Source organism: Sylvia atricapilla, chromosome 22, assembly GCF_009819655.1.
Source record: "Sylvia atricapilla isolate bSylAtr1 chromosome 22, bSylAtr1.pri, whole genome shotgun sequence".
NCBI lineage: Eukaryota > Metazoa > Chordata > Aves > Passeriformes > Sylviidae > Sylvia > Sylvia atricapilla.
Window position 1 is genome coordinate 3,921,631 of NC_089161.1, and position 17,070 is coordinate 3,938,700.

The 17,070-nt window shown below is 47.2% G+C and overlaps 1 protein-coding gene and 1 long non-coding RNA gene across 2 annotated transcripts; both read left to right on the top strand.

Moving 5' to 3' along the window:
- The first annotated feature begins 786 nt into the window (after positions 1–786).
- LOC136370647 (uncharacterized) lies at positions 787–4,250 on the top strand. The gene is made up of 3 exons (XR_010745220.1): positions 787–852; positions 985–1,166; positions 4,131–4,250. It is a non-coding gene; the product is annotated as an uncharacterized lncRNA (long non-coding RNA).
- Positions 4,251–4,337: 87 nt separating this feature from the next.
- SLC45A1 (solute carrier family 45 member 1) lies at positions 4,338–16,460 on the top strand. The gene is made up of 9 exons (XM_066334301.1): positions 4,338–4,417; positions 6,004–6,416; positions 7,484–7,576; positions 8,023–8,247; positions 9,267–10,006; positions 11,168–11,321; positions 12,364–12,540; positions 13,208–13,413; positions 13,485–16,460. The coding sequence occupies exons 2-9, from the start codon at positions 6,017–6,019 to the stop codon at positions 13,764–13,766; spliced, it is 2,277 nt and encodes a 758-aa protein (XP_066190398.1). The 5' UTR covers positions 4,338–4,417; positions 6,004–6,016; the 3' UTR covers positions 13,767–16,460.
- The last annotated feature ends 610 nt before the right edge of the window (positions 16,461–17,070 follow it).

The following is a 17,070-nucleotide window of genomic DNA, read 5'->3' on the forward strand; positions in this document are numbered from 1 at the left end:
TGTCTAAAGCCCAAAGGATGCTAATAAGTGAATGCACAGCAGGAATGGCTTTTGTTCTCTCCTTTGTTGTTACCCTGGGAAGGACTAGAGTTACTTGTCCCACTGTCCCCAAGTGGACAAACTGTGCTAAATGGCATAAGAGTTAATCTGTGTAAGTTTTCAGCAGACAATTTTATTTAATTGACCATGGAATGAACATGAGTTCAGTGTCTCAAATACATTTACAAGGAAAAATCATTGTACAAAATGGCCATGACTGCCTGCCAGCATTAATGATATAATGCACTCTCCATGCCCAGGTGGAACAAAAAGTCATCCTTGATGACAAGGAATGGGACTCTTAAGTATGGTTTTCATTTTCCCACTGTTTGCAGAGCTCTGGCACACGGGTGGTTGTTGGACTGAGGCTGGTGGGAGCAGGGGTGGTTGTGCTATATTCTCAGCTGTGGTCACTGCAGGGGTGGCAAAGCCTGGGTCTTTATCCAGGCAGGCAGTTAACAACTGTGGTGTGTGACAGCCACAGTCCCAGCCCATGTAGCTGTCTTTGAGCACCAGAAGCTGGGTGACAAGTAGCTGGTGTTCCTACAACTATTTCTGATGGCAATGGCTCCTCCCAGCACTGCTGTCTCTTGCTCCACCTGTCTGATCGTTCTGGCAGCAGACCTGCCTGCTCATGTTCTCTTACCAGCTGTACCACCTGGCCGGACTTGCTTCTGTTCCTGTCCTTCATCCTTTGGATTTCAAATCTTCTTATTTTACTTTTTTTTTTTTTTTTTTTTTTTTTTTTTTTTTTTTTTTTTTTTCTGCTCAGAGCATGAAAGATCTTTCCAGTGGCTGTGACACTGGAGGCAGGTAAATAAAAAGGGATGTTGTCAACCTGCGGTTTTGAATGAGAATGTGATTGTTTTCTTCCAGAGCAACTGCAATGATTTTAATCAGTTTGTTATGAATGTGGCTTTTAAAACCAGTTTGCTCTCTCAATAGGCAGCAAGTGGAATAGTGAATATGAGGATATTGTGGATGAGACCTGGGTGCAGACACAGCATCCTGTTGTGGCCACAGCCAGGTGGGTCAGCACTGAGAAGTGGCACGTGGCAAGGTTGGGTTGGTGGAGACCCCAAAGCTTCATATCTGGGGAGGCGAAAGGAAAAGCTAAGCACAGACAGGTGAGAGACATCCCAGTACCAAAATAGCTTCAAATCTGCCAGAAGGATGGGGGATAGAATGTATGTCAAAATGGGGAACCTGCAGCCTCCTCAATAGAAGCCTGTGATGGTGTCTGGCATGGAACACATGTTGTTTGGGGCAAATAAGTCTATTTTTGAGATTATTCCATTACTCAAATATGACATCTATGACATTGGATTCACTCTCTCATCTCTAGTTTATCTTGCATGAGCATTTTGACAAGGGAGAAGAACATGAAAAGGTGCACTGTATCAAATTGCTGACAACAACAGTGCAACAACGCCAGGGCATGACAAGTTTCTTGCCCAGTTTCACTTAATCTGCCACAATCTGGCACATACCTGAGGGTCATCTTAGGAACAAGGTGCTTACAGAGAGCCCTGTCTTAGAAAGTAGTTAAGGGTAGAGTTTTGCTGGGACTGCAGACGTTCTGTTTGGGTTGTGGTTCTTGAGGAAGAACATTTGAGGATAGGTGAGGAACCCAGTCCCACTTTTCATTTAGACAAGTACAAACCCCTTTCTGCCCTGTGAATGTCATGCTGTGAGTCAATAACCCTAAATGTTGCACACAGGTCCCTGACAATACTGTTTTAATACGTAAACACTGACAAAAAATACTTGACCAATATCACGGCCAAACTGACGTAAAAAATGTTGAACACCACAGATCAGGTGGCAGGAAATCTGTGGCGATAAAAAACGCAGTGATCTCTTGTGCCTGTCCTTGTGTGCTGCACGATTATCCCAATTTCTCACAATTTCTTGTCAGGCTTTATGTGAGCTTGTCCCCTAGCTGAACCCTACTTGCCTCAGACAGTGCTCTTTGGCGTCTTTTCCAAATGTGATTGCACCCTCTATCGCGTGAATTACAGCTGGTTTTCTACAGACAAATGGCACAATTCCTTTTACTCCTACTATGACTAGTGATTTATCTGCCATCTTCCTGATACAATAAATTCTACAAGACCTAAATACTAATATATACTAGGGATTCTTGCAGTTATGGTAACCTCTGAAGATAAAATTAAAGGGGATTAAGGCTCTGAATTTTAAGTTTTATTTCAAAAGTGGAGCAGACTGCACTACATAATTGCATCTTCGTTGGCAAACCAGGAGGAAATTCGAAACACAAGCCCAAAATATGGCACTGTGAAATAAAATTGCCTAATTTCGTCAGCCTAGGAAGGGGAAGACTGTTAAATAGAGAAGCGCAGCATGTTCTACAGCATCTGCTCTACGAGCCTATCAAAAAATATCTCTCCACCCGCTAAAAATCTTATTATCACGATCCGCCTCATCAGCGCCAATTTGGGAACGAGGGCTCGGCAGCCGCATCTGTCCGGGGCGGGGGTGGCCGCAGCGAGCGCTGCTGCACCGAGGCCGCGGAGCGCTGGGCGCCGCCGTGCCCGGGGCCCGACTGCTCCGGGGCCGCTCCGGGAGGCGGCGCGGGGCCGCGGCGGGGGCAGAGCGGGCCCGGGGCCGGGCCGCGGCTCGGGCGGGGGCGGCTCGGGCGGGGCGGGGCCGCCGGCGTCACGGCGCACTGCGGGCCGGACCGGGCCGGGCAGGTGAGGCCGCGGGGCCGGGCCGGGGCCGCGGAGCGCTGGCGGCCGGGGGGACGGGAGGCCCGGGGCCGAGAGGGGCTGTGAGGGGATGTGAGGGCTGTGAGGGGCTGTGAGGGGCCGAGAGGGATGTGAGGGGCCGTGAGGGGCCGAGAGGGGCTGTGAGGGGCCGAGAGGGGATGTGAGGGCGGTGAGGGGCTGTGAGGGCCGAGAGGGGATGTGAGGGGCCGTGAGGGATGTGAGGGGCTGTGAGGGGCCGTGAGGGATGTGAGGGGCCGAGAGGGACTGTGAGGGCCGAGAGGGGCCGTGAGGGCTGTGAGGGGCCGTGAGGGGATGTGAGGGGCCGAGAGGGGCCGTGAGGGATGTGAGGGGCCGTGAGGGCTGTGAGGGGCCGTGAGGGGATGTGAGGGGCCGAGAGGGGCCGTGAGGGATGTGAGGGGCCGTGAGGGCTGTGAGGGGCCGTGAGGGATGTGAGGGGCCGTGAGGGATGTGAGGGGCCGTGAGGGCTGTGAGGGGCCGTGAGGGATGTGAGGGGCCGTGAGGGATGTGAGGGCCGTGAGGGCCGTGAGGGGCCGAGAGGGGCCGTGAGGGATGTGAGGGGCCGTGAGGGGCTGTGAGGGGCCGAGAGGGGCCGTGAGGGCTGTGAGGGGCCGAGAGGGGCCGTGAGGGATGTGAGGGGCCGTGAGGGATGTGAGGGGCCGTGAGGGCTGTGAGGGGCCGGCGGTCCCGCCCCGGGGCGGTGGCGCGGCTCCTGCCCGGCCGGCACAAAGGATGGGCAGGCGGCGGCCGGGTCAGCACCAGGGCCAGGGCCGGCCTTGCCCCCGCGGTGCCATGACTGGGGAGGAGGGTTTTTGGAGCCCTCGGTACCCGACGCGGAAAAATTGGGATCAGATTTTTGCCAGAAAAGTGAAGAGTTATTTTCGGCCTAGCGGTGCCCGGGGAGAGCGGGGAGTGCCCGCCAAGCACATTGCCTGTGCACACACGTTTGTGCGGACAGCAGCCGGTGTCGCCTTGCAGACTGTGATGTGCAATTGTTGGTATAACAGACGTCGAGTGCCAACAATCCCAAATAACTATTGACACTGAGGGCCAGCAGCCACACTAAGGGAGAGGTTTCCTGCCTTGCTGCTGTTGTGGTCACCATGTAGATTTACCCGAGGGCAGGTCTGAGATGTCTTCCTGTGAACAACCAGTGAGTTGAGGAAAATGGGGGATTAAGGATATAATCTGATTTTTGATGGACCAGTGACATGCTGTCAATAATAGCCTTTCATTTCAAGGAATTGCATGTCACCACATGTATTTTTGAGTCATGCATAGGGTTTCTTTCCTTATGTCACTAAACCGTTGCCACTTATGACTTGGAATACAATTGCTTTGCAGTATACAGTAAAGAGCAGAAAGATAAAGAGGATCTAGTATGAAATGAAACTAATAGATGAAGATAAGGAGATAACATCCTCCGTGCAAATGGCAAGGTATAATAGTAGTGAAGGGGGCTGCTAGCTCCTTTTCATTGTCATGGTTCTGTGAAAGGGTTGTTTAGAGCAACTGTCATAAATCTGATTGGGTTTTCATTCTGTCTTCTTTCAGGTATCTCCTCATTTTAAACAAATTCTCATTGTGAGGAAATTACTTTGTCCTGGAAGCTGTTAAAGTTACTCTGCAAAGTAAGTACTCTGCTTGTGAGAGACATGGGTCATAAGGAGTTTTGAGAAATTTTCAGAAAGGGTGTCAAGTGGAACACCAGTGCAGAGATCTTCAATAAGTCTCTGTACTTTTCTCTTTCTGCTGGTCCTTGTATGGGACTTTATGGCTAATGAGCTTCTCACTCTCATCCTTCCTTATCTCCTTGGCCCCCAAATGCACTCACGTTACTCCAGCTGAAATCTCCTGTGAGGTGCTTGGCAGTCCGTTTTGTATTGTGCAGTGTCTCTGGATCTCTGCATGGAGCTGTGGATTGGTCTGTGTAGGCATCATCCACCATGCTTAACAGTGTTTGGGTTAGTGTGATGGTGATCATGGCCTTATGGAGTTCTGCTTTGGGTAATTGTTGGGGAAATGCAATAAATCGTGGCTTTGTGTAGGCTAAGGGCTACAGGAAGGAAGAGCAGTGTACGAAATGTGCCAACCAAAGAAGCAGAAAACATGAGATTTAGGGGAGTGCTGTACAGCCAAAGAGTAGAAGAGCTGGGAGTTTATTCCCCAGGGAAACTGTAATAAAAAAAGTAAGAGACTTGTTTTACTCACTAGTGTGCAGTTGTGAGGGTTTTCTGAGGAGGGATGGGGTGATGTGGAGCCGTTCTCGTGCAGCAGCAGCTTTGGTCTGTGGGCAAGGAGGCCTAAAGAAAAGGTCAGACTGTACTCATGAGTTGTTTTCATTTCTGGCAAAAAGAATCAAGAAATCACATGTGGTTCCTTGTGCAGCAGATCTGTTGGCATCTATCTGATGTGCTATTTTTGAAACCATTTGGCTGTTTTACCAACCACACTGTGCACATTTTGGCTACAGGAGTGATTCTGATAAGATCCAAGGAGCCTATTCAGCACTTGGGTACCATTAAGCACTGAAAGAGGAGTAGCAGTTCTGAGGGTGGCTTGTGGGATATGTATCTTCTTCTCATGATTCAGTTCCTAAGGATCAGACCCCGTCCTTGCGGTGGAGATATCTCTGCTGACTTCAGGAATGGAAATAGGAATAAAACCAAATTTGGTCATTGAGGAAAAGGTGTTGCATTAAGCCTTGGCATCAGCAAAGGCAGCAGGAGTGGCAGATCAGCAGCAAAAGGATTTTTTGCCAAAGTGATTTCATGTTGCAGCAGGGGGCTGAAATTTGCTGCCAGGACACAACTTTGCATTATTGTAAACATAGACTGAGATTCTGATATACTTTTTTAGCTTGAGTGACTTCAACTCAAGTGAATTCTACATAAATTTAAACCCTTTGCTGGCCCATTGGGAACTTCTGGGAAGTATGACATTTGTATCTGTTAATTGTTTTAAATATTTCAATCTTAATCCGCTGTGACGGTAGGCAAATACCTGGGTAACCTAGGTAGTACCTCTGGTGTCTTATTTGTACAAAGTTGCAGAGGTGTGCCCATAAAACACAAATGGCTTCCATCAAGAGATGGAAAGAAGAGGCTGTAACCAACACAAAGGCCATGCTTCATATCTGTAACGTTGAGAAACGACTTGAACTTCAGTAAAAAAAAAATTAAGCAAGCCGTTTTGTTCTGAGCTGTTTGTCTTCTAGACGCGTGGCCGTGATGATTCCACCGTCCGCACCAAGCCCTGTCAGCGATGCTGCACTGCTGTCAGGTGTGGCTTCCCAGGAGCTCTGGAGGTCACCAGTGCCAGGCTACTCTGGGCTGCCCACACGGCACATCAGCCACCGGGCCAACAACTTCAAGAGACACCCCAAGAGGAGAAAACACATCCGGCCGTCGCCGCCGCCGCCGCCCAACACGCCGTGTCCCATCGACCTGGTGGACTTTGGGGATCTCCAGCCTCAGAGGTCCTTCTTGGAACTCCTTTTCAATGGGTGCATTCTCTTTGGGCTTGAATTCAGCTATGCCATGGAGACAGCCTATGTTACCCCTGTGCTGCTCCAGATGGGCCTTCCAGACCAGCTGTACGGAATGGTGTGGTTCATCAGCCCTATATTAGGTAACTTTTCTTGATGCTGTTTCTTCCCTCTTATGTTTTCCACTAAGGGGTTTTTTTGGGTTAGTTTTTTTTCTGTTTGTTTGCTTGTGGTTTTTTGTTTCTGTTTGTTTGGTTTTTGGTTTTGTTTGGTTTGGTTTTCAGTACCTCAGCTGTTCATGAGTATATTCTCTCGAGGTTAAGAAGTACTAACCAGATTTTTGGACAAACAAATAGGAGTATAATTCTTGCTGTTCACTGCCTGAAATAAGACCAATGTGCTCAAAAAATCTGGTTTTTTTTAATAGCTTCTCAACCTCTTAAAACTTGTGTGAGGGTAAGGTTTGGTTGGTCTGTTCCTGTATTTAAAAACAAACATAAGAAGATTGGTGTATCCATTTATGTCCCCATGAAAAAAAGCATACAGAGACAGTTCTCAAGGGTGTGTGAAAAAAAAGCAGAGTGAGATTGCCTTCTCCTGTTTAACTTTCTGAAACAAAGGAGGTGTTCCAATGATGAAAGAGCATTTGCCACTGGTGATACAGGCATTGAATTACTTGTCTTAGCACAGAGGCAGGGCTGGGAGTGTATCCATTGCTATGGATACCACTTGGAAAATTTTGTTCTGCCTGTTCTTGTACTCACAACATGTGCTTCAGAAGAAGAGATAGGCCCCTCCTAACAGGCTGGCACAGATTAATACAGGCACCTTTCCTACTTGCATATTTGCTTCCTGCTGTTTTCCAAGCTAATCCTGCAGGGGATCTCACATCTAATATGGGATAAATGAAATAGCTTGTAAGGAACAGAGTGCTTTGAACGTGTAACTTGTACTCTGAGCGTTCACCTGGTGTCAAACTGTGTTACTGATGCAGAGTGAAGTGCCCTGCAGTGAGCAGCAGCAGTGATGTTACTCAGTCCCTGTCCTGGGCAATGCCAGGCAGTTTGCAGTGTGTGCCCCAGTGCTGACTGGGGATGTCACTGCACTGTGGTGTCCTGCCTTAACTGCCTTTTAAGGCATGCTTGTTTTAACTCCTCTGTGAGACAGGCTTGTAGGAAAATCCTGTTCATTGGTGATTCCTTTTTTCTAGGGTTTTTGCTACAGCCTTTGCTGGGAGCCTGGAGTGACAGATGCACATCAAGATTTGGGAGGAGAAGACCTTTCATTCTGGTTTTAGCAGTAGGTGTGTCCTTTAGAAATGATGGGCATAACACTTAAAAACATTGTGCATCTCTCTTCTGTGACATCCCTTGTCAAATGAACAAAATGCTGAACAAAGTGCTCCTGAGGTGTTGGGTGTTGTGGTCTGAAGAAGATGGTGAGTGACAACTGAGCTTGATGCTTTGGAGAGCCACACATAAAAGCTCCTCAGAGTGTGAAAGGATGTTTTGAGGGTCAAGGATGTGGATGTTTTCGGTCAAAGTAAACTCTAGACATCTGTTAAGCTCAAATAGTGGAAAAGGATTATGTGTATCTTATAAACCACACTAATCTCCCGGGCTGCATTGATATGAACAAGAGCAATAGTGCTTGCTGCAAGGCTGTGCAGTAGAGTAATGCTTCTGGAGTGTGGAGCTCTGCAGACTGGCTTACAAACAGTGACTGATTTTGTTTTGGTTTTGTTCCCAGGAGCATTGCTTGGGCTCTCACTTATGCTGAATGGCAAAGATATAGGGAGTGCCTTGTCTGACACTGAGAATAACCACAAATGGGGGATCATCCTTACGGTGTGTGGTGTTGTCCTCATGGACTTCAGTGCAGATTCAGCAGACAATCCCAGTCATGCCTACATGATGGATGTGTGCAGCCCAGTGGATCAAGACAGGGGCCTCAACATCCACGCTCTGTTAGCAGGTATGTCTTCCTGGTGCTTCCTGGGAGGTGTAAACCTTGAGTAAACAAGCCCTGCTGTGAGAGAGCAGGGTGAAAGCACTGTTCTTTTCCTGAATAAGCATGATGAACAAATACTGAGAGATGTCATGAATTAACCATAAAAAAACCTTAAAAATCTACTTATTGCAAAAGGCTTTTGTAACTACCTCAACTCAAACAAGACACAGTCTTGGGTTGTTCACCTGAAGGTCCCTCACGTCTTTTGTAAGACCTATGGAAACGAAATTATCCCTTGAGGGAGGAGGTTTGGCTTCCTGCAGGTGTGAAATATGTGTCCTGTAGTTGCTCTGTTGGAGGCCAAAGTGCATACTGAGTGCTGTTGATCCCTCACTGCTGTCATCTTCAGTTGCTGTGCTGCCCTGTTCTAGGAGACTATTCCACACTCTTGAATGTGTTTGTGAGTAAGAGAGGAGAGTGTTGTAAGACTTTTTCACCATGTGAATGGAGAGAGAGAGGTGCTCTCAAAACTTCCCTGTCGTCGGTAGTAACACAGTGGCAGTTCTGTGCACTGTCAACACAATGCTAAGTAATGAGCTTGCTACGCTTCTGAAGTGATTGGATTGGATCTGTCTTAGGTAGAGCTGCATTCCTCATATGAGGAAAATGGATTTTCACTTTCAGGAAAACAGTCTTAGCTGAATGATTGCAGAGCCTTGTCACAAGGCTGGTGGACACTTCTGTTTACGGACTGAAATAGCTAAAGGTAAGGTGTTTTGTTCTTGGCAAAGAAAATTATAATTTTTAATTATTTGTATCATCACTTTCACAGCACTTTCTTCCTCTTTCTGTACCATGTTGGTACATCCAGACTGTTCTTGTGGCACAGCTGTGTTTTTTAGTGCATTTGAAGTGAAAAGGGGTCAAATGGTAAAACAGAAATGTCAGATTCTACTCATGAGTCATTAGACAAGTGATGCTGTGCTGCTACTGACTTGTGGGACTGGATAGGGAAGATAATCTTAGCTCTGTTTTTCCACCAGGTCTTGGAGGTGGCTTTGGTTATGTTGTTGGAGGAATACACTGGGATAAAACCAGTTTTGGAAAAGCTGTAGGAGGGCAACTTCGTGTCATCTATGTCTTCACCTCAGTTGTACTGACTATTGCTACTGTGCTGACTCTAGTTAGCATTCCAGAGAGACCCTTAAAGTCCTCTAACAGGAAGAAAAAGGTGATGAAAAGTCCAAGTCTTCCTCTCCCTCCTTCTCCACCTTTCTTCTTTGAGGACAGTGTAAATGAAAACTCTGCTTCTCATAACTCAGCTCACTTACATGCAAGTTTTACGAGTCCTGTTTCCCCCATGAGCCCACTCACGCCAAAATACGGGAGTTTTATCAGCAGAGACAATTCTTTGACGGGAATTAATGAGTTTGCATCATCCTTTGGGACTTCAAATATTGACAGTGTGCTTATAGACTGTTTTACAGGCGGGCATAGTAGTTACGTGACACTTCCAGCTAGTTTGTCCAGGCAGCCTGTGAGTGTCAGCTTTCCTCGGGTGCCTGATGGCTTTTACCATGGAGCAAATGGAATTCTGGAGCAAGGGGAGAGCAGCTTAACATCAGGGGCTGATAGTGATGTGCTGAGAGTGGGCTCACTGGATGCAGTAAAGCCACGGTCATCGGGGATCTTGAAAAGACCTCAGACCTTGGCCATCCCAGATGCTGTAACAGGACACTGCCCAGAGAATAACAGAAGAAGAAATGTAACCTTCAGCCAACAGGTAAGAGCAGGAAATCAGTGATGTGACCGTGTAAACGTGAGTGTTGTTAATATCTCCATATAGTTTTAAATGTGCGGTGCACAAATTATTCATTAAAGACTCTTGTGACAGTTTCCTCATAAAAATCCATTATGGGAACAGCACACCTGCTATGACTCTATCGGTAAAGTCGTGGGTAGAGTGTGAATGATGGCTGACAGTCTGTCAGCTGCCTTTGTTAGGATGGCAGAAATGGGAATGTCCCACTCTTAACTGGGCCAGTGGTGAGAGTTAGGTCAGTATTTTTAGTCCTGCTTCACTACCAAGGGAGCTACCACATGAGAGCAGAAAAGGTCACATTTTTATTGAGCCTGTATCTTCCCTTTCCACAGAAAGACCTGCAAAATAGGGCCAGGGATAGGATTCTCCCATGAGCTTCTCCTTATGGCAGTCATTACATCTGGCTCCATCAGGGAGGTGAACTTTCCCTTACTGAGGGATAAGACTGACCTCACCTCCCACTGTTGGTGGTAACTTGGAATGTCTGAGACCTCTGCATGCTGGCCCATTTTTTTATGATCTGGGATGAGGTAAATGGTCCTCTGTTATTTTTTTTTGTTTGTTTGTTTGGTTTGGGGGGTTTTAATTTTATTTTAATTTGTTGGGGGTGGTGGTTTTTTTGTTTCTTTTGTTTGTTGTTGCTGTACTTTGACCCAGTTTGTGAAGCAGACTTTGTTAGGGCCAGGATTTTACATACTGGACACACTGAGGTAGAGCATCGAGGTTAGCAAGCAATTATAATGTGTTTCAATTAAACTCATCCTCTTCTTCCTCAGTGTCTCTAAAACTTCAGGATCCACATTCACCTGAAAGTGGGTACAGCTCCTATAAATGCAATGGAGTTTATGCATTCCCATTGTGCCTGTGCATCTGAATGTTGTTACCAAGTACCCTAGTGAAGGGAAGAGAACTGGTTCAAGCATACTGAAAGCCACAGTGCAGTGCAGCCATTTGTCACTCGTTCCAGTCTAATACACTTCTTAATCTCCAAGTCAACGTACTCCAGTGGCAGAGTTTAACTTGCAGATGATCAGATAGGTGTGCAATATTGCATACATCTGCTTAAAGGATGTTTGTGCTTCCCTTGCTGTGCTTGTTGACCTGGCAGTTCTTACGGTGCAGGTTGCCAACATCCTGCTGAATGGGGTGAAGTACGAGAGCGAGCTGAACGAACCGGGCGAGACCTCGGAGCAGCCCCTGTCCGTGAAGCTGCTTTGCTCCACCATCTGCCACATGCCCAAGGCTCTCCGTAACCTCTGCATCAATCACTTCCTAGGTACTCCCAAAGCACCCTCCTGCCTTCACCAGGAAGGACTCTACCTCGGGTCAGCCTTTCTCAGTATTTTATTTATTGCTGCAGTGGCTGGTAACTAGAGACAACTTGATTTCTTCTATATAGATACCAATGAGGTACCATAGAACACTTAGAAAGGAAAAAAACCCAAACATCCCAGCAAAGCAGAAGAGCCTGTGTTCCTACAAAGGGAACAACAGCCTAAATCAGCACATCTTATGGGGATGTTCACACCAAGCAGAAAGATGAGATGAGTTGGATTTCCATGCTTACTCCCTGAGACTAGTATTTACTTTCCTCCCTTTGACTGCCCATGTACAGGGGTCCCAGAACAGGCCAAGAGGAGGTGTGGAACGTGGCATTGCAGGAGTGCCTGTAACCAGTACAGTGTTACCTTTACTCTCACCAGTTTGACTGGTGTTTAGGAAAGGCTTGCAGTCATTCCAGTTCACACAAAATTGGACAGAAGGGACCAGGTAATTAATACTCATTGGCTGTGAAAGGGATTAAGGGAATGTCTACATCAATGGCCTTGGTGCCAGTTCGTGAGCAGAGTTTTTCACTGTGTCAGAGGCACTCTGGAGGCTGCAACCGTGACATAAGAAGCACTCCTTCCAGTCCTACGTGGGAGGATAACAGCAACCTGAAACTACTATGGGATGAGCCACTCTGTTAAACTGAGCACTGTGACCTGTCAGAACCTGAAGACAGCTCAGACTGCTGTCATCTATTTTTCTGTCTTGCTAAACCAGTATTTTGTGGCCTTTAGTCAGCCTTGAGGTTCCCACTTAGGAATTCAAATGGTAAATCTTGGTCTTTAAAAGCCTGAATGTCTTTAACAAACACTGCAGCATTATGCACAGGGAGCAGCGGTCTCAGAGAAATGTGGCTGGATGTTATGTAACACTCAGGTTGCACAACCTGTCCTAGGTGTGATTTGTAATATAGCTGATAACATCCATGTAAGCTTACACAGGGAAACAGATATTCTGAAATCCTAATAGTTACTTCTCACTTCTTTCAGGGTGGCTTTCATTTGAGGGGATGTTACTCTTCTATACTGACTTCATGGGAGAAGTAGTGTTCCAAGGGAACCCCAAAGCACCTCACAACTCAGATGAGTATCAGAAGTACAACACTGGGGTCACCATGGGCTGCTGGGGAATGTGCATCTATGCATTCAGTGCTGCTTTCTATTCAGGTACTTGGTACAGCTGTCTTAACTACTGCTTCGGGAAAGGATACATTTCTTAAAGATGCTGTTTCTGCAAGGAGTAGGCCAGTGTTTATGTTGCACACAGCCTACCACATGGCACAAGTGCCTTGGCAGAATGTTCTTTTTTACCCTAATACCTCTGCAACTTAGCTTGGCCTGCACTGACAGTAGGTGAGGTCAGCAATCCAGTGAAAACACATCTCTGTTAGGATGTGGTTCCTTTCACAAAGTGGCATTTTCAATGTACATTGAACGCAGAGGTACATGCAGTCACCATAGGAACAATTCTGGTGCAGCACCACCCTGGGTGTCCCAGGCAGAACACTCAGGTGTCATGTGCCACACCAGCACTTTGTCATGTGTGTCATGTGTGTCATGCCTCTGCCTGCCCGCCCCCACCAGTTCCCGTTTACCCCTCTGGGACGGGGGCACAGCCAGGCCATGCCCTCTGTGCAGACGGGGCAGCAATGCTGCCTCATGGCAGCCGGGTTTGGAAGGGGTCCTTGGCACTCAGTGCAAGCCACCAACTCCTCAGAGCTCTAGTGGTTGCCACGAGATGTGGCTGCCTAAGAGGTGTTCCCCTCAGCCCCACTGACCAGGGGCAGCGGGGAGGGCTGCAGTTCACCCCGAAAGCTGTACCATTTTCTTGCAGCCGTGCTGGAGAAGCTGGAGGAGCGGTTTAGCACACGGACACTGTACTTTGTGGCATATTTGGCCTTCGGGCTGGGCACGGGCCTGGCCACGCTCTCCAGGAACGTCTACGTGCTGCTGTCCCTGTGCGCTACCTACGGCATTCTGTTCGCCACGCTCTGCACGCTGCCCTACTCCCTGCTCTGCGACTACTACCAGAGCCGAGAGGTGAGCCCCGGGCCGGGGAGGGGACAGGAGCCCCCGGGACACCCCCTCACTCTGTGGCTGTGTCCCCGCAGTTCGTGGGCTCGCAGGCGGAGGGCACACGGCGTGGGATGGGCGTTGACATCTCCCTGCTGAGCTGCCAGTACTTCCTGGCGCAGATCCTCGTGGCCCTGGCCATGGGGCCGCTGACGGCGGCCGTGGGCAGCGCCAGCAGTGCCATGTACTTCTCCAGCCTGGTGTCCTTCCTGGGCTGCCTCTTCTCCTCCCTCTGCGTCACCTACGAGCTGCTGCCCGCCGAGGAGCTGCCGCCCGCCGAGGAGCAGCGCCCGCTCCTGCCCCGTGCGCGCAACGAATAAACGGGAGAAGCTGCCACAGCCTCTGCTGCCTCATTTCCTCACCCTTGGCCTCCCTATCGCGACAGGACGGGCTGCGCGCCCCCGGCACGGCAGCAGTGGGCTTGGCGAACGGAAGGAAAGGTCTGTGCTGGCTTTGCTGAGCTTTCCCCTGCCCGTGGGAAGGTGAGGGGTGAGTCAGCGGCGCCTGGCACTGCTCGGTCCTTCCCCTGGGGTGGCAGAGGCTGGCTGTGCCCCTGGGGCCGCAGCAGCGGCAAGTGGCGGGGCCGTTCCCTGCAGCTGCCTCGTGGTGCTGTCATCCCGGGGCATGACTGGCATGGCCCAGCGTGAGGCAGGAGACGTGAAAGTCTGGTGCCTGGGCAGGACAAACGCACTTCTCTCGAGTGGCAGCGAGCTGCTGGGCTGCGGGCGCTGCTGCAGGGACTGCCACTGTGGGAATGGGGACGGTTTTGGGGCAGAAGGTGCCACCTCCTGGCCAGGCAGAGCAGCCTTGTTCGCCGAGGGCAGTGGTGGTTCCTGTGAGGTCCAACCTACAGCCTCTGCCTGTGGAAGACCTGGCTCTGGAGGGTGCTTTTCAAAACTTTGGGAAGGCTGAGAGCAGCTGGTTTAGCCTGGTTGGTGTAAGTCCTCTGTCAAGTGCCACGAGGTTCTGGGGGCACAGAACTCCCACCCGCAGAACTACCAGACACCACTGTGGGCTGAAAGTGCTGTGCCCTGGCTCCCACACCCCATTTTGAAGGGTCCTTGCTGTGGTCCTTGGTGATGTTTGCCAATATGTGCATATTTCCTTCCTCATTAGAGTTTAATTAAGACTACGGGGGTTTGTGATGACCTAGCAGGAGCATTTGTCCATAATCCAACATGGCAGTTGTCCGTAGCCCACTTTTGGGGAGAAAGGTCTTTTCCCATCAATCTCCCTTGGGCAGAAGGTTACTCTCAAGAACTTACAAGAAAAAACATACGTATGGAAGGCTGCATCACATCATTCTTGTTTATACAATTTTACCTTGGGGCATTCTGAAGTCTGGGGATCAGTGACTAAGTGCTTGTCAATTAGAGCTGCATCTTCCACATCTCAGTGAAACCAGTAAAAGGGCTTTGGGTTTCATTATCTGAGAGATTTCTTAATTACTCTGATTTTAGAAGGTGGTGAGTGAGAATTTTTACAATTCTAGTTAAGGCTGGGTGTTAATTTTAAATCATTAATAAAACTATTTCTAAAGCCCCTGTCAGTCTGCCTCTGTGTTTTGGTGGGCAGCCAAGTTTTACCAAGGCTGGTGGGCATTTTGGTGTTCACATGTGCTGTGCATGGCATCCCTGTAGAGATTTGGTCCCTAGATCCAGAAGAATGGTATTCTCTGGAGAGTCACTTCTTTTAAATGGGTTGTACTTCACTGTTCACCTAAGTTTGTTCTGATCTATGATGCCAAGGTGAAACAATACATGTAATCTTTAGTTGTTGTGGCTTACTGTAATCCAGTGCTGAAAGCATAATACATAACTTGTAAGAACCCCTCATTTTTATCATCTGCTCCCAATTATTATATTTTAGAAGCAAGTTTCATATTACTCAGTATTGGCCTAACCAGAGGAATACTGCTGAAATTATGAAGTCAAGCACTCAGAGATAAAGGACTGTCAGCTGTCTGACCGATGAGTACATTCATCTTTCACGTCTTTGTTTGGGCTTACATATCTGCAGGAATATCTGTGTCATTTCCTTGATTATGGGACAGCTGTCTCCAAGAATTTTCAGGACAAAGCTGGGACAAAATAGCAGGAGAAACTACATTTGACACTTCTAATTTCTGACAATCAAGACTTGACTTTGGCAAATTATTCTTTTCTGTTAGTCTGCTTTGTAATCTTAATTTCTCTTCCTTCTCAAACTTTTAAAATCAAAACATATTTTATTTTTTGTTTGGTCCCACTAGCTAAGGTGGTATTAGTTTTTTTGGTTTTTTTTTTTTTTTCTCCTCTTAAGTTTTGTAGCCAGTGTTAGTTGCACTAAATGGATTGTGAGCACTTTACTTTTCCAGGTAGCTGCATTTGCAGATCATTTTGTTGCAAGTGAAAATCTTCAAAAAAATTCATGAAGGCAATGTATTTGATGATGTTTGTCTCCATTTCCATCTGTAAATAATATCAACTACATTTATGTAGTTATAAAACTATTGCTATGCCTGTATGCCTTGCCCAATAGACTCTATATCACATTTTTCTATTTTATGGGATATGGACTTAATTTACATATGTATTTATGCAGTGGTACGTACACAGTACTTTTAAGTCAGGATCAGTGTGTGTTAATTTGGGGCTTTGAGCAATACTAGTGGTGTCTGGAAAAAAAACAGAGCCTGTCACCATCATGCAGAGTTGGAAGTTGCACCAAATCCTTAGAAATAAATTCAAAAAGAGGCATTGCTTATTTGCTTATTCTCTTCCTTTGTCGGACATTTTGTATTTTACAGAAATTACTGTATATGGTCACTGGTGAACTGTGAGCTGAAACGTGATGTTTCTCTTCTGGAATCCAAAAGCTTCAAATATTCTAAATTTGCAAGTTACTGATTAAAAAAAAAAAAAAACGATGCATGAGTTTAGGCAGGAAAATGATTTTACGCTGTGCTGTTTTTCAGTGATGCCTAAAGGTTAATTTTGATGAACTCCGTATCATTAAAGGTTGCTTCATGGCAATTGTTTGTGAATGTTTGTAAATGTATTTATCACACATGTACAGAAGCAGGGAAAATGGGGAGAGGGATGGAGAAAAGACCTAACTGGTTTTCTTAACATGTTTGTAATTAAGCTACCTGTAACCATTTCAGCACGTCTGCAGCTCACTCAGCCTCTGCTGTGTCACTCAGAAAGACAACCTCATGATTTCAGAACTTCTGCTGTTCTTTGATTGGAAAAACAAGTCTTTTCATGAATCAAATAGAATAAAAAATTATAAATATAAGTATAGTATGTATCTATGTATATATAAACTGTATTGGGAAGTATTTAAAAGAGTTCTCTAGCCAATTTATTTTCTACAAATGAGTAATTAAGCATCTTGCCCTATATAGGAGATACACTTTATTAAAAAGAGAATTTGTGTAAAAGGTAGCTTTCTTAATGTATGTTCTCCCTCCCTCAGACTGGAAAACAGCCTCAGGAGAGAGGAGAAACTTTTAGATGCCATTATCATAACAACACCCAATGGATTGCTTAAGTCCAGTTCACATCTTGAGAATTCTTTGAGTACCATAGGCTGAAATGCCAAGGCAGATCTCCAGCATCTGTTTATCTAAACAGACATTTT

Excerpts from the sequence above, each read along its gene's own strand:
- SLC45A1 (XM_066334301.1), top strand. The coding sequence starts at position 6,017 with ATGATTCCACCGTCCGCACCAAGCCCTGTCAGCGATGCTGCACTGCTG. Across the intron at positions 6,417-7,483 it reads GTTCATCAGCCCTATATTAG|GGTTTTTGCTACAGCCTTTG; the intron begins GTAACTTTTCTT and ends CCTTTTTTCTAG. Across the intron at positions 12,541-13,207 it reads CAGTGCTGCTTTCTATTCAG|CCGTGCTGGAGAAGCTGGAG; the intron begins GTACTTGGTACA and ends ATTTTCTTGCAG.